This window comes from Chlamydotis macqueenii, chromosome 12 (genome assembly GCF_036417535.1).
Source record: "Chlamydotis macqueenii isolate bChlMac1 chromosome 12, bChlMac1.mat, whole genome shotgun sequence".
NCBI lineage: Eukaryota > Metazoa > Chordata > Aves > Otidiformes > Otididae > Chlamydotis > Chlamydotis macqueenii.
In genome coordinates, this window is record NC_141567.1 from 22,943,832 (window position 1) to 22,960,835 (window position 17,004).

Genomic DNA, 17,004 nt, shown 5'->3' on the forward strand with positions numbered 1-17,004 from the left:
TAATCAGCTAAGTTTGGTTTTAGTAATTGATTTTATTATTGCTTGAACTTTTTTTTTCTGAAAAGTTGATTGGCAACTAAAACCAGGAATATACATATGTATTTTCTAAAAAAAAATTAGACATTTATTGCTTTCTGAAATGATGAAAAAGACCTATGTATTTCAGCCACCATGTAACTTAGAGATATAATGTACAAAGTTTTACAGTGTTTTGCAACTTGGAAAATGACAAATAATAATGTGCTCGCTCACCCCAATTAATTTTCATTTGTGGTTTGGATCAAGCTGTCGTTGGGTATAAATAGGCATTATGTTTAAATGCAGCCTTGGGGTTTTTTTATTTGGTACATTTAGGATAGATTATTTAAGGAGCATAAGGAAATAAAAAGGAAATGTGCTCTTCAGATTTATTTATTAAATATTTCTGCATTCAAAAATTCATTATTTGTACTCTGTGTGTGACTAGTTCTTTGAAATATATTGAGTTTCATTGCATCATCTAGTCATAGAGCAACACAAGTTGAAATTCCGTGTTCCCATTTTCATTGAATTTCTCAATTTTGCCTGAAGTAATTGTTGAAATAAACTGTCTGAAAACAAGTGATATCAAGAAAATACTCTTTTCTCATATAGTGATTTAATGATTCAGCAAAATTTTATTCCTAGATAATTAGAAGCTTGCTCTGAAAGCTCAGCAGCAAATATGAGCTCCATGGATATTTTTATTTAAATATTTTCCTATATGACAGTAAATATAAACCTTATGATTTGTTCCCATGACTTCAAATTTTAAGTGGACTGATTTTTATTTTACTATTGTAGGAATAATTGCTTGTCCTGTATGTCTTAAGTAAGAGAATGGGATACCTAGTCTCATAGTTGGAATATTGAACTAGGTGAAATAAGTCAGGTAGAATTGCTCTGGAATAATTTTATTTATAAACTCTGAGGTTTTTTTCTATCAAGCTGGTAATATGATGAATTTTCAGTGTTAAATAAGATTCCATGCCTTGCTGCTTGCAGAACAACTGAGCATATGCTGTTACCACTACAAACTTATTTTAACTCTACTTCCTCGGTATGAAATAGAACTTAGTATCTCAGATTCTTCATGCTAGTTGAATTGTATGTAAATAGAGCCTATTGTGTTATGTTTCCAAATTATTTAAGAGAAGGATTTGTGTGACATTCTTTGTTTACAGAATTTGTGTGCTCTGCAAGACTAAAACATGCTGGGTTTTGTTCTGTTGTTTTATGTTTTCATTTTTTTTAGAGTGATATTCCAAATAGATTTGAGATGAAAATTCATCGTACAACAATCCTTGAAGATTCTTACAGAAGAATTATAGCTGTAAAGAGAGCAGATTTCCTTAAAGCAAGACTTTGGATTGAATTTGATGGTGAAAAAGGTTTAGACTATGGAGGAGTGGCCAGGGAATGGTTCTTCCTTCTCTCTAAAGAAATGTTTAATCCTTATTATGGATTGTTCGAATATTCAGCTACGTAAGTAATACAGGTCTGGAAGACATGAAGACTAGTTTAGGGAAAGCAGGTCAATGTATTTTTCATACTTATTTGAAAAATCTAATTAATTTCCACTTCCTCCACTCCCTGCCCCCACCCCCCCCCCCCCCCCCGAGCTGTATAGGAGAGTTTAATTTTTAATGACTGCAGCATTCTGCACCTACTTCTTTGTTTGACAGAAAAATAATGTGGAGACAGAACCGATGTCTTTTTTTCAGCAGTCTAACATAAACCATGTCATCTTTGCATAGGCAAGCACATGCTTGCAACCATACTACTTACAGAAGAGGCAGTATTTAACAAATAATATGGAAAATGTTATTGTGACTTCTTTAAAATTAATAGGAATCAAGCCCTTCTCTTTGGTTTATCTCTAACTTACAAAGGTAATTTGTGGTGTTTCAAAACTGTTATTTCTGCTGTGTTAATAGAATCCTCTACTGAGTGTTGTTTAATATTAGACTAGTAATTTATTAATCCAAGTATGATTATTTTTTCAACTTCATGAAAAGTAATACTTGATTTAACCAGTGATGTCTTTAGATTTTCAAATGTGGAATTGTTCCAATAGTACAACATTTTGTTTTTCTTTCTCTTCCCTGCTCCCTCCCTCAACTTCAGCGATAACTATACTCTGCAGATCAACCCAAACTCTGGACTTTGCAATGAAGATCATCTCTCTTATTTCAAGTTTATAGGTCGTGTAGCTGGAATGGCTGTTTACCATGGCAAACTTTTGGATGGTTAGTGTTTATTTTATGTAACATGATATTGAGATTAATATTGTGCGTATTTTGAATTTTAAGTTACATGCTGTTCAATTTATTTTTTTCTTCCTTAAAGCCTTTTTTATTCGTCCTTTTTACAAGATGATGCTCCAAAAACCAATAACACTTCATGATATGGAGTCTGTGGTACGTAATTTGCTTTATCGGATATGTTAGGATTTCATGTTCATATAAATTTTATATATATACACATATATATATATCTTTATTAACATTGTGAATGCTGAAAGTGCATGATTCAAAGAGATTTTAGGCCATCTTTTATAAGTCTGTAATTTGTATAGGAAACTTCCAATGAAAATCAGACAGACCTAGACTCAGGTTTAAATCAGTTAAGCTGTATTGAAAACTTGACTCTTAATTTCTATGATGTTTTCTTAAAATATTTTTAGATGTTACGATTCTTAAATATAAATGAGATCCCTGTCTCAACCTGTTTTTTAAATCAGTTTGTGTCTTCTGATAATTAAAAAGAAACATATTCTTATGCTTTCAGAGACTGAAAATATTAATGAGTGATACAATCTAACATTTTAGAGGCAAACATCATCATTACAATTTTTTTTGTTTGTTTCTTTCACTGATAATGCCAGTATCAGAGTTATCTAGGGTAGTTGTGGGCAGAGTGATTTTTATTCATTCTCTTTAATCTGTTACTGGTTTTGCTGTCGTACAAGAATAGAGAATATCGTTCCTGTCTTTTTCTAAGTAATAGATTTATAGATCCTGATTTTTTTTTTTTTTTCCAGTGCTATAGAATCATAGAACGGTTTGGGTTGGAAGGGACCTTAAAGATCATCTAGTCTGACCCCAAAGGGAAGATAAAAACAGGATGAGAGACAGAAGAGCCCAAAATACATTACTTCAGATAATGCTGTGACAGCTTATCACCATTTTGCTATGTGAGAGATTTTTAGTCCTGAAATTGCTGAGTCTTCAGATTTCAAATGTCTTTAAAGGTTTTTGTAGCTTTGTACATTTGCACAGTCTCTGTATCCAATGCAGGATTATCCTAGGTAGCAACACTCACTGGGCTGTAATGGAGCCTCTTGTAGCTTAAAAGGTGGTACTCTATTTTGTATTTACTACTTTGTAATTTTCTCTTAGGATAGTGAATATTACAATTCCCTGAGGTGGATTCTTGAAAACGATCCAGCAGAACTGGACCTCAGATTTATAGTTGATGAAGAACTTTTTGGTCAGGTTAGTATGTTTATGTAAAGTAGATGAGACAAAACATGAAAGTAAATGTTTGACCTGTGAAATTAGCTGATTTTATCTGTATGGTATTAAGAAAACCCCTTCATCCGATCATGTTGGTTTATTCACTCAGCTGCTTTTTTTAGCTGGCACAGGCTCATGCAGTGCTCTGTTAGCCTGGCTGTGATGTGATAAAGGGCTTGGAAATAAGCAGAGCTTTAAAAAATAGCTCATGCTTTTTTCTTAAGTAATACTTGTATTGAAATGTAGCTGTTGCCGTGAATGCAACTGAGACTAAGGTATCCGCAGTCCCATTACTGCATCTGGAGTAGAGGCTGCTGATACGTGATTCGCTGGAAAGGATGAGCTCTTCTGGAAATGGTTGCAATCATAAATTTCACTGGGAGATATCAACAGGGTTTTTTGTCTAAGATGTACTAGAAAACTATGGAATAAACAAGTTTGTTGTGTAGAAAGCTATCCAAAATAAGCCGTGTAGAAATACCACAGGTCTTGAAGAAAAGTTCCAAATCACAGATGCCGTGATCTAGGCATCTAAGTAGATCTTAGATCTAGGTAGGGTCTTTGTGGTCTTGTGGGACTATGGTGATCCTAAGTGGGAGCGTGAAAATGTACATCTGTAACAAACTGAGGATCAGACAGAGGTGCCAGTAGTATATGTCATTGTGTAACAGATAGGCACTTATTTATTGGGGCCATTGCTGACATTGTTCCCTAAGTGTTTTTCCTTGATACTTAGAAAAAAGGCTGAGTCATTGAATATGCAGCTAGTGAAGTCTACATTACTGAGAACTTGTGTGCAAACTTTGGTGATTTATTCTAGCAGGTCAGAAAAAATGGAGATTGCCCCATTGCAGTCTAGCATCCCTGAATAATACATTTTTAAAAACAGTCAACCAAACTCTGCTTATTCAGGTGACCAGTGAAACTGGTTCTGTTTCTCACAGTTTTCAAATTCTGCAGTCTTAAAGAGTTAACTAAATTATGTGATATTAACATATGAATTCTGTGGCATGCATATCTCATTGAAGACCTGTTCTGTGTATTGCATTTAGACCCATCAACACGAACTGAAAAGTGGTGGATCAGAAATAGTTGTCACCAACAAGAACAAGAGAGACTACATTCAGTAAGTAGCGGCCACTGTGTGCAGTGTATCTCACTGGCTTGCCCCTCTGGTAACAGGGACTGCGTGTTAGTTTATTAACAAAAGGAAATTGTTGCTTTATATATAAATTGCTTTTCATTAAAATGGTTTTGTTTTGGTTTGTTTTTTTTACAGTCTTGTAATTCAGTGGAGATTTGTGAGCAGAGTACAGAAACAAATGGCAGCCTTTAAAGAGGTATAGTTTGAATTAAAAAATAAATTCTTCTAAGAACTTATTGCATCTAGGCTTAAGACAAGCTCTTTTTTGATGTCCTGAAGACTCACAGATAGTGTTGTTACAGGTATAAAAAAGGCAATGATACTACTTGTAGTGTCAGCTTTGAATTATTTCAGACTTGAAAATCTTTTTGGTATATTTTTACTGAGGTGTTTTCATATTGAAAACTCTGCTTATTTCTCAATCTTGCCTGACAGCTTTAGCTGTAGTGCAAACTATTTAATGAACTCTGCAGAGATGAAAATTAAATCAAACTAACAGAATAAAATTAAACCAGCTAGTGTATCTTCAGTTTTATAAATGATATTATGTATCTGATACTCACTTACATATTCACCATTCAGTGTAGCACAAGAAAGATGCAAGTCAGAATTAAAAGTACTGTAACCAAACTGGAGACTGCTGGTGTCCAAATGCCTGTATTTGATGTATTGCTTTGGCTTTGTTTACTGAAGCATCTAAATACCGTTCTCTGTGAACAAAAATACTTAAATAACATTGACTTGATTTTTAAAAACTTCCCTCATGTTTTTAGGGCTTTTTTGAACTAATACCACAGGATCTGATTAAAATTTTTGATGAAAATGAACTAGAGGTAAGTGTATCATGGAAATGTAAATAAATGATGTTGAAACTTAATGTTACTGACTTAAACTTTGTGCTGGTTTTTTTGTTGTTTTTTTTTTATCTATGTAGTTATTGATGTGTGGACTAGGAGATGTGGATGTGGCTGATTGGAAACTACATACAAAATACAAAAATGGCTACAACATAAATCATCAAGTAATACAGTGGTTCTGGAAGGTATTGTGAAGTTTTTTTTTTGTTTTGTTTTGTTTTTTTACTTAAAACCTTTTCAAAAGCTGCTGCCTTTCAGCTATGCTATTTTATCATGTGATTCATCAATAGGTAGGTAAATATTTGACCATTAAAACTCCTGAGAAAGATAGTCAGAAAACAAAAAATGAGATGCATGGTAAGAATGTAAATACACTACTGATACTTGCTTTTACAAAAAAAAAAAAATCCATGTCTGACTGGGGTTAAAAATATTTCTCTGTAGGTTTCTCTGGCATGGTTACACTAAGGAGGTGTTAAACTCTTCTGTTTAATGAATTACAGGAATTTGCCTGCTAGTTCGTAACATCAGGAAACTTCAAAGAAAGTAGGGGCTAGATCTTCAAGGGAAGTGTTTTAACAGCCTGCTAAGCCAGTAACCGTACTCTTGTTACAGTGCCATTAGAAAATGGTTGACTTGGTAGCTTTTCGCAATAGGCAGAGAAGTAGACTATGTGTGTTGCTAAAAAAAAAGAAGTCTATATAAAGGATAATGATTTAGAAAGATAAACTATGTTGCATAAATCTCCTAGCTTAAAACTTTAATTTAAAAATAAATCTTTAATTGTAATTATCATCATATGTAGGCAGTCTTAATGATGGACTCTGAGAAGAGAATACGATTACTTCAATTTGTTACTGGCACGTCACGCGTTCCTATGAACGGCTTTGCGGAGCTGTATGGTGAGTACTTATGATTACGTTGACAATTAAGTAACAGAGAACATGATACCAACATTGTCATGATATTTGACTTCAAACATAGGCACATTATTTTTCAAATTTTGCTTTAAAAATGAGTATATTCTGGCAGTTATAGGATGCAAAGTTAGAGAAAAGTCACTTAGATCACACGTGTTTCCATGTTCTTTAAATCCTCGATTTTAATTCTGGTTTTGGAAATCTTTAAATGTATAGGACTTCTCAAATGAATGTGAATTTTGAAGCTCTAAAGAGTTAGAAATACCCCTCTGTAAGACATGATTGAGCCTGAAGAAAATTCTCAGTTACATAAGATCTGATTACAAAGACATGCTGGCATCAGCAGTTAACTTCGGATTCTTATAAGTTCCCCAACTGCTTTTATCTGCTCACAAGCCGCAGTTGTACAGATACAATTGTTTGTAAGGATATACTCTGAAGAGGACAGCTGAAAAGGCACCAGTTCAACATAACGCCAAGAGAAAAGTAATGAACCTACAATGCAGGGACCGAAACAAGCAGATGGCAGTGGGGCCAGACTTTACTACCAAAGCCAGAAAACCCGCTGTGGAAAGACCGTGGGCTGTGGATGGAACAGCCCGCACAGGGTGGGGGCGTTTCGCTTACAGGAAGCCTGTTTTCATCTGCCATCAGCTGTTATGTTTTCTGCTAGACTACTTTATTAACGCTACAAGTGCTTGAGATCCTGTGCAAGTAACTGAATAGCCTAACTTGCATATTCGAATAAACATTTCCTTCTTTATAAACAGAACGGTAATTGTCTAAATTTAGTGAACTCTTGCTCAGAAACAGAACGGTCATTGCTCTAAGTTTAGTGAACTCTTGTTCACTAAAATTGTGAACAAGTACCACCCAGCATGTGCTCCCGTTTCTCCCTCTCCGTTTTCATCCTAAATACGAGGGGTTTTTTTCCGTTCTGTCAGTGAATGAGTGGCGTTCCAGTGGGAAAGACAGTGCCGTCAGCAGACTTGAGCTGTATGTCTGCTGCTGCACCTGAACCTTGGTGCTGTTGGACTTGCAGCACGTGCTCATCACAGTGGAACCCAATTACAGTTCTACTGCCTGCAGATTTTTGTTTCTTTGTCTGAAAATACTACCAGAGATAGAACTAAGGAATTATATAGGGAAAGAAGCTGTTGATGCTTTCTGCTCTCTTCTGCTCAAGGATTGGGATATCCTTGGACAGTCTTCTGGCCAAGTCCCAGTTTCTGTAGTTTTAGTCACTCCTTAATGATAAATTCAATTAGTGGTTGTCTTGAGCAGTGCTTTGTTTCTTTCCTCTTACAGTTATCTCTGCTTTACTGTAGCCAGCATGCCATCCTCACCAAACCCCAGTAACGACCACAATCACATTTCCAGTACCTGCTTGTATTTGAAGAACTTGTAGGTGGTTCTTCAGTGCATCGTGTTGGTACGTGGCTTTTTGCAGCTGCTGGGCACCCCTGTGGTTGTTCCCTGGGCCCACCTTCGGGCTGCAGTCCTACAGCTGCTTTTCTAGCAGAAGATCTCCCTCTCGCGGCCCAGAGAGGCACTTCTGCTCCTAAAAAAGGAGCGCTTGGTGTCCGTGCACAAATCCACTCGAGTTTCAGAACTAGGACACTGAACAGACCTGGCTCTCTTGTATTTCTTGTCTTCCCCCACCCTGCTTTGTCAGCCTCAAGTTAATTAGCTGAATAGCTAAAATGCAGACTTATTCTTGCCTAGCTATTAAAAGGGAGTTTTATCTTCTCATCGCATGGTAGAATTCACAGTCAATCATAAAGCTACTTCTCTTCTTCATCCTTATTCCAGGCGTTCTTACTAGTCACCGCTTCTAAGCAGCCTCTTGCGTTGAAGAAACATGTCACCCAAAGAAGAAAGTAAAGAGGAGCTGGAAGTGTTTCCACAACTACTGATATATCTGTCTCCTTGATAATACGTTAGGATTAAGTGCTCAGTGCTTGTAATACAATTTCATTTTATTATGAATATGTATACATTGCTTTTTTTCATGGCTCCATAAAAGCACAAATGAAATCTTTTTGAATTGACAATTATAACTTGTATAGTAAAAAAAAAAAAAAAAAAACCAACGAAAAAACGAATCCCAAAACATTTTGGAGAAGTCATAAAAAAGGTGTCTGCATTATAAAATCAAATTAATTTCATAAGTGTACAGGTACTCTACACAGCGCTGTATTCATAGATCAGGCTGTTCCCGTTACTGCTGCTCATCTGTAATCTGAAACACGTTTCACATCTTCCATTTCAGAAGCAGAAACCTACTCATTCTTGAGTATCCATCTGCCTTGGAATACAATTCTCTGTATCGATTGTCTCCTTGTAGAATAGTGAGAGGGATGCCATAATCTGTTTTCTAACAAGTTAGTGGGTTTTGGTTGTTGTTTTTTTTTTTTAACTACACCATCTTTTCCAGACATACATAAATGCTTCCAACATCTTAAGGAAATGGTTACAAAATGCCCTTTGCATCCACTTGGCAAGAGTTGAGGGGTCCAGGAAACTTTCAGATATGACACGCTGAAGGCGCAGGCTTAGCTGGAGCTGTGCTTGCTAGCCAAAAAAGTTCTCTCAGGTGCATCTGTGCGTCCCTGGAGTACACGTGGTCACCACGTTTCAAAAAGTTCTCAGTTACTCTGCTCGGTTGCGTAGGTAAAGGTGGACTTTCTCTCAGTTTATATAATCTGGCGTATTGCGATAAACATGTCTAAAATCTTACGCGCAGTATAAAACCGTCTTCTGCTTAAAATTTTCAATGGCAACTACTGTGCATATGCATTTAGGGCTTAGACTTTCTGAGCTTAAGGTGTAAAGTCTCTTGAAATTAAGATATAGCAAGAAATAATTAAAAATTCAAGTGAATTGGGGTTATTGACCATTACTGAGTATAGACTGTATTTGATTCATATAGATAGGTCCTACTAATGTCAGAATTGGGTTACAGAAAACCGAAATATTTCATAATTTGAATTTCTGATTGCAAAAGAACCGCATAAGAGGTTGAAAACTGATGTGTTCTTTTCTGCAGGTTCAAATGGACCACAGTTGTTTACAGTTGAACAGTGGGGTACCCCTGAAAAGCTGCCAAGAGCTCATACCTGGTGAGTGTGGAGTTTAGGTAAATGATGACCTTTAGTAAGAGTGCTAAAATACTTAAGAGTGTTCATCTGTTTTTCAGCTTTAATCGCTTGGATTTGCCTCCATATGATTCATTTGAAGATTTATGGGATAAACTTCTTCTAGCAATTGAAAATACTCAAGGTTTTGATGGGGTTGATTAAGACACAGACAGAAATTTGTATTGGTCCAGTGCTGCAGTTTCATTTTAAGGGTTTACAAACAAATTTGAATTTTCCAGGGACTACCATTGTATTTAGTCACATGGCTATTGAATCTTCACGGTATCACTTGCAAAGTAAGTAAGTATTAAAAATTCACTAACTTTTGAAAATGGATTTTGCCATTTCCACGGGTTTGTATACTTTGGTAATAACTACAGTGTACACATTGGATGGGCCAGTGCCAAGTAAGTAAAAAGGAAAATGTTTTTAAGTGGTTGCCTCTTCTTATAGTATTTGACGGACTGTCCTGCAGTAAACTACTGAAGTAAAACTGTGAAGAAATCTTTGCAGAGGGTGTAGATTTGAATTGCTGCTTTAAGAGGAACAACTGAAATGTTTTTTTATTTAAAAAAAAAAACAGACAAAAAAAAACCCACAAAACCCACAAGCTTCATGTAACGCAGTTACAGGCTGTTTGCTGCAGATCTGCTCAAAGAACCTTGGAGTTCAGCGTATTAGGTAAAACATTGGAAAGCCTTTGTTTGCATTATCAGCCATCAGTTTGCAGAACATGGACTTGCTGACGCATTTTATTTGTTAGATTTCTTTTTCTAATTTGCTTTTGTTAAAACAGTATAACAAAACCAGGATTTTCATGTAAAACAGACAAGCAGCGTAATTCTGAATTGTAGTGAGAAATTATATCAATTTTTAATCTGAATTTGTATACTATCCTTGGTTTATTGAGCGTTCGTCACTGTTTTGGATAAATTTCCAGTTCAACAGTGGGTAATATTTTCAATTCAGCCTTTTGCAACAAATTAATCGTACAGTGCAATTTGTATGGATATCACTCAGTATTAGTTACTGGTAGGTAGAGGCCTTTATTATCCGTTCTTGCAGTATTGCACTACATAACAACAAAGAACATGTTTACAGGGTTTTCTGGGCCAAATTCAGCAGCCTGATACATGCAAACTTCTCTGAACTGCATGGAGGTTGTGCACATGTAACCAGGTGCAGAATTTGGGTCTGTAATATGTTTACAGGTTATGCTAGTTTCTATAGCTGCATTTTAATATTTTTTTTTCTCCACTCTTAGTCTAGAAACCAAATTTGTTAATACAGTGTAACCAAAGTCATAACCAACGATGTGCAATTTATTGTAGATCAACTTTGTCATATAAATATTGGTTTGATTTCTTTTGTAAATGTGGGTATTTTTTTATATAAACTTTAACACTTTTTTGGAGCAAGTGTTGGTTAAAATGATTAGCAATGTTGGTTCTAAAAGAAAAAATGGGTTTATATACCTAGCTTGCTCTAATTTTAACATTTTATTACCGGTATGATCTGAGGAAATGACAGTACCTAGCTGTGGCCAGCAAGTTTCTGTTTAATCACCGTCTTTATAAATATGCAAGAAGGAAGTGTAGCACATCTCTCTCTAAAGACATGTAAATTATGTAACAAATGTAGTGGGTCTTAAGGGATATTTGAAATCCCATTTGGTTTTATTCTTTGACAAGGTCATTAGGGCTGAGGATATTACATGTAAATAAAGGTAACTTATACAGATTTCCCAAATATGCAGTTTTGTAAAACATGAACAATATATCAGTAAATCTGTATAGATTTGAATGTAGCAGGTTTTGTTGCGTACTTTAAAGTGTAAAATAAGGATCCTGGGAGCAGTAAATAAAAGTTTATTCTAATAAGTTGTGACTCAGTTCTTTGAAGTGCAAATCAGTAGTCTTGAAATAGCAAGAAATTTTAGTGGTGGCAGCAGTGCCACCACATGCACTGCTACTTCTGTGTAGATGTTGAGGTGCAGCAGTGCTGTCTCCGGGGGTTCTGCTCCCAAGACACGCAGTCTGTGAAAAACTAATACCATGTTTTTGTAAAAGCTCTAGGTCGCCGTGAGCCTTCATTGTGTGGCCAGCTGTGGTGGTTTAGCCCGAGTCACCACACAGCTTCTCTCCCACCCGGTGGCAAGGGGGAGAGAAATTGGGAAGAAATGAAAACTCGTGGGTTAAGATAAAGACAATTTACTGAAATAGCCAAGGAAAACTACACTAATAACAGAAGGTAAAGATATTAATATATACAAAATGAACAACGTACATTTTCTTACCACCCAAAGTCCCAAAGACCAACACAGCCCGTCCCGAGCAGCGATCACAGAAATGAAACCGAGCAGCAAGCGAAGGAGCAAAAGGGAGCCAGCAAGGGAGAGGGAGCAATGCCAGCGAGCGAGATGGAGGTGGAAGAAGATGCACCCCACCATGAGCAACCTCCACTTCTATGCTGAGCAGGACGTTTCTGGCATGGAATACTCTCTTTGGCCAGTTGGGGTCAATTATTCTGTCTGTATCCCTCCCAGCTTCCTGCACCTGCATGTTAACGAGACTTGGAAAGGCAGACAGTGTCCTTGGTGTCATTCACAACAACTCGTATCATCAGGGTGTTTATCAACATTCTTCACACACGAAATCCAAAACACACTGGCTACTGAGAGGAAGGTTAATTCCGTCCCTGCCAAAACCAGGACATCAGCCTAGAAATGCTGCCTGGCAGACAGGCAAAGGTGGAGGCCCCGCAGAAATGCCAGCTGACGGCTGCTGAGGGAGGAACACCGTTCACAGCCAGCTGGCAGGTGTGCAACCAACGGACTTTTGTGGTGAGTGTGGCAGGGGTGTGAAAGGGGCCCCAAAACTGTTCCAGGCAGTATGGCAACTTCATCCGCCAGTTCCCTCAGGACCCGCGGATGGATCTCATCAGGTCCCATGGACTTGTGCACCTTCAGGTTCCTCAGATGATCCCGAACCTGCTCTTCTGCTACAGTGGGCGGTTCTTCATCCTCGCAACCCCTGCTTGCACCTTCTACAGCTTGGGCGGTGGGACAGGAACTCTTGTCAGTGAAGACTGAGGCAAAAAAGTCATTGAGTACCTCAGCCTTCTCCATGTCCTGGGTAACCAGGACACCAGTTCCCTTCCGGAGGGGGCCTACATTTTTCCTGGACTTTCTTTTGTCCCCTACGTACCTATAAAAGCTCTTCTTGTTGTATTTTATATCCCTGGCCAGATTCAGTTCTGCCAGGGCTTTGGCCTTCCTCACCTGATCCCTGGCCACTCGCGCAGCCTCTTTGTAGACCTCCCAGGCTACCTGTCTCTGTTTCCACCCTCTATAGGCTTCCTTCTTTACTTTCAGCTGGTCCAGGAGCTCCTTGCTCATCCATGCGGGCCTCCTGGCCTTTTTGCCCGACTTGTTCTTCATCGGGATGCACCGCTGCTGAGCTTGGAGGAGGTGTTCCTTGAATATAGACCAACTTTCCTGGGCCCCTCTTCCCTCCAGGGCCGCCTCCCATGGCACTTGGCCCATCAGGTCCCTGAAGAGGCCGAAGTCTGCCCTCTTGAAGTCCAGGGCAGAGAGCTTGCTGTGTAGTTTCCTCGCTGCCCCGTGGATCTTGAACTCCACTGTGCAGTGGTCGCTGCAGCCAAGGCTGTCCTTTAGTTTCACATCCCCCACCAGTCCCTCCCCGTTGGTGAGCACAAGGTCGAGCGTGGCACCCCTCCTTGTCTGCTCCTCTATCGCCTGCAGGAGGAAGTTGTCATCCACGCATTCCAGGAACCTCCTGGACTGCCTGTGCCCTGCCGTGTTGTCTCTCCAACAGATGTCAGGGTGGTTGAAGTCCCCCATGAGGACCAGGGCCTGTGACCGTGAGGCTGCTCCTATCTGCCTATAGAGCGCTTCGTCTGCTCTGTCCTCCTGGCCAGGCGGCCTGTAACAGACCCCTACCGTGACGTCCCCTGTCCGTCCCCATCCTCTAATCTTGACCCATAAGCTCTCTGTCAGCTCCTCCTCCATCCCCAGGCGGAGCTCCACACACTCCAGCCGGTTGCTGATGTAGAGAGCGACACCCCCTCCTCGTCTCCCCTTCCTGTCCTTTCTAAAAAGCCTGTACCCCTCCATGTTGACGCTCCAGTTGTACGAGTCGTCCCACCATGTCTCCGTGATGCCAACGAGGTCGTAGCCCTGCTCGTGTGCACGCATCTCCAGCTCTTCCTGTTTGTTCCCCATGCTGCGTGCATTGGTATAGAGACACTTCAGCTGGGCCCCCGACAAAGCCGACTTGCTGGAATTCTATGGGAATTCTATGAATATGTGTGTCTGTGCATAAATATCATACCTGTTGCTTAACATGGGGTGCGTGCTTCTGGAGGAGCGATCACCCACGCACCTGGCACCAAATAAACATGCCTGCTTTATAACTCTCTCTGCATTGTAGAGTTTGATCCGTGCGTCATTGCCACCCTTGAGTATGAATTTACAAAATTGCTAGGGTACTGTAATAGGTGAAAAATTGAATGACTTGCATTAAGGCAAGGTTGGACTAGATGATCTTATAGGTCCCATCCAACCATGTGATTCTATGATTCTAAGGCAAGGGTTCACAGCCAGACAGGGCTGGACCAAGTGTTCACACCAAGAAGTGGTGGGTGATAGAGTGCAGAGGGTTCCTTCTGTGGGCTTTAAACTGGGTTTGTTTTGAGGAATGGTGACAACAGCTTGAGGTTAAGTAAGAGAAGAGAGCAATGGCATGAAGTACGGGGGCAGGGTGATGGAGCGAGGCAGCCCCTGTGCCACAGGCTGAAGGGAGCCCACCTTGTGCGCCTGAACACACAGGCAGCTGGAGCCACTCGGATGTGGGGAGATCTGTGCAGGGGGTAATGGAATGGTATGGAGGTTTGTGGGGCTGGGTCAGAGGAGACACCAGTATGGAAAACATCCTGGTGATGACTTGTCCTAGGCCAGCTGTTTGTCATGAGGATGTGGGCAGAGTGGTCTTGAAGCATCTCAAGGAATCTTGAAAAATGCAGACCCTGGCTCTTACAGGAGACGAGGGCCCTGACATTTGTGGGAAGGGCAGCGTGAAGGCATGCGACCCAGGAGGTTTCTGGAGGGGTCACAAACAACTGAACAAGAGTGCTGCCTTGGCCAACTGGTGGTGCTCTCCTGGATCTGCTGCGTGTCCCAGTGTACTTGTATTCTCTGCATATCACACCTCTGTATTCCCTCAAATGTGTACACTGAGATCTTGGGGGGCAGCTCCGAAGGTGCTGCTATGAACACTTACCTTTTTTTCCACCAGGAACACTGTTCCTAGTACGGCCCTGCGTGCCAGCTGCAGACCACTCGCCATGGCATTACAGATGAGAGCTTAACAGCTGCTTCCTCCTGTGTTAACAGCCATCACTCCGACGCTGCAATTTCATTACTCTTACTGCCCAGCAGCGCCAGATGAGAGATACGGCAGGTATTCCCAGGTAGGTAAGAGCTGAATGTACCCGTCTAATGAAAAAAAAAAAAAAAGAGCATGTAGGATTGACATTTGGTAAGAGATTTTGTGCAGAATCTGATTAAAAAGCCTAGCTCTGTGAAGAAACTGTCTTTTAAGGGGAGACTTGAGCAAGATGCCAATTCTAGAGCAGGGACTGGAGCACAACGTGAGGGAGAAGATGGCTGCAAGAGGAAGAGAGTCACTTTTCCCAGCTTTAAAACAAAGGCCCTGAAAATTCATGGGTTTGGTAGTAATTTTCTGGACTGCTCCAAGCCTGAGAGCTGGGAGCAAAACAGTTCTCCGCCATTGGTTACGGCTGCTGCGGGTAAATGCTTCTTCAGACCGGCTTTACAGAACCTCAACAATGCAGCCAGCATCAACCTTTTTCCTCCTCGCCGGGCACCGCGGCCCCCGCTCAGGGCGGGAGGAGCGGGACGTGTGGTGTGCGGCGAGCTCCTTGCAGGGCGGGCGCCGGTCACCCACGGACCGCCTGAAATGGCTGGGAGACTTCTCGGGGGCCTCACTTTTCTGGTGCAGTTAAACCACTTCTGTGCCACGGTTAGTAAGGACAGTGGTGATGTTTGTTTGTCTATTCAGTATTACTGTTATATAGGGAATGGTGTGTCTGTTTCCAAATAAATAAATACTACGCTGTCAAATAAGTGAATTTATGTAGCCTAAAAAAGGTAAAGCATCTAGATTAACCTCCATGAAGGCTTGCAGCGTAAACTGCAAAGGTCATTCAAAGGTCTACTTGGACCGCTGTGGGGGAGACTTTCTCAGATTTTCAGTCGATGTCAATAATTTGATTTGTAGTGACTTAGAGTGTTTTGGTCTGAAATTATCTTGCTCTAAAATGTCTCGTTTACTGCAAAGGGAAACGTACGTGGGAATGCTTTGCAGTCTGGTGTCAGAGAAATGAGCCTTCAGGTACGAACAAGAGGCATTCAGCAATGACCTGGAGGTTTGGGGCAGTGCGGGCTGTGGTTTTTTCTTCAGAACTCATTTTTCTCAACTGAGAGATTTTTAGGCTGGGTGTTATTTGTATCAAATCCTTCACTTCTCCAGCTGGCACAGCTGATCCTTCAGCATTCGTGTTGCATCCTAAGGCAGAGCTGTGGGTCAGCAGGAAGCTAAAACAGTACTTTCTTTTAAATGCCACTAAGGCTTTACTTATGCTGCTCAAAGGACACGGGACTTCAATAAATTATTTTTAAGTACTATTAATAAGCCACATCTGTGGCACATTAAACAAATTATTTTTTACTAGGGACAATGTTGAGTACTTATGCCAAAATACATGCATTTAGGCTACTCATTTTCCTTCTCCATCCCATTTTCCCCCTCTCTAACCTTTTTGTTTCATAAGTAAACTTACTTTGCAAGCTACTTAGTGCCTTGGCATTTGATTTGTTCTGTAAATCCCCAGCACAGTTTGCCATTTCAGTAGTTGACGGTGTCTCTGCAAAAATCTGCATGTGTCTCGCTGACATCCACAGGTGCCTCTGGCGCACTGTCAAGGTGAGAGATGTCCTGGATCAGCATGGATCTCCTTTTTCTTCTGTACTTTTTTCAGTGAGACTTCAATGTCACTTAGCAAATACATTACACTCTTATCTATTCCCTAGAGTGGGAATTACATAATTACAGTGATAATATGCTAAACCACATAGGAAGTAATTAAAACTGAATAGTTTTAAATACTGTTTTCATTGTACTCATTACTTGTACGGTCAGAAAGAATGTTGATTGCGAGGAGGCCAGGTTCTTGTGTCTGTCGTTCTTCATGCGCTTTGTGTTTGCCTTTCTGTTTCTCATTAATTAGTTTGTTGCGGTGCTTGAATTCTTCACATATCAAATGATTTTCTTTGTATGAAATTCTGCTTTTTTAGGGCTGCTTGTT

General features: G+C 39.9%; 1 protein-coding gene across 2 annotated transcripts in view; it reads left to right on the forward strand.

Annotated features, from left to right (window-relative positions):
* Nucleotides 1–11,477, forward strand: part of NEDD4 (NEDD4 E3 ubiquitin protein ligase) — a 61,656-nt gene extending 50,179 nt beyond the window's left edge. For both annotated transcript variants that reach the window (XM_086757025.1, XM_086757024.1), the window contains 11 exons: nucleotides 1,274–1,503; nucleotides 2,146–2,267; nucleotides 2,368–2,438; nucleotides 3,420–3,515; nucleotides 4,589–4,662; nucleotides 4,816–4,876; nucleotides 5,454–5,513; nucleotides 5,615–5,722; nucleotides 6,343–6,439; nucleotides 9,507–9,579; nucleotides 9,657–11,477. In XM_086757025.1, the coding sequence (XP_086613151.1) occupies nucleotides 1,274–1,503; nucleotides 2,146–2,267; nucleotides 2,368–2,438; nucleotides 3,420–3,515; nucleotides 4,589–4,662; nucleotides 4,816–4,876; nucleotides 5,454–5,513; nucleotides 5,615–5,722; nucleotides 6,343–6,439; nucleotides 9,507–9,579; nucleotides 9,657–9,759 (1,095 nt within the window). In that variant the 3' untranslated portion in view covers nucleotides 9,760–11,477. The remainder of the gene's footprint in view (nucleotides 1–1,273; nucleotides 1,504–2,145; nucleotides 2,268–2,367; nucleotides 2,439–3,419; nucleotides 3,516–4,588; nucleotides 4,663–4,815; nucleotides 4,877–5,453; nucleotides 5,514–5,614; nucleotides 5,723–6,342; nucleotides 6,440–9,506; nucleotides 9,580–9,656) is intronic.
* The last annotated feature ends 5,527 nt before the right edge of the window (nucleotides 11,478–17,004 follow it).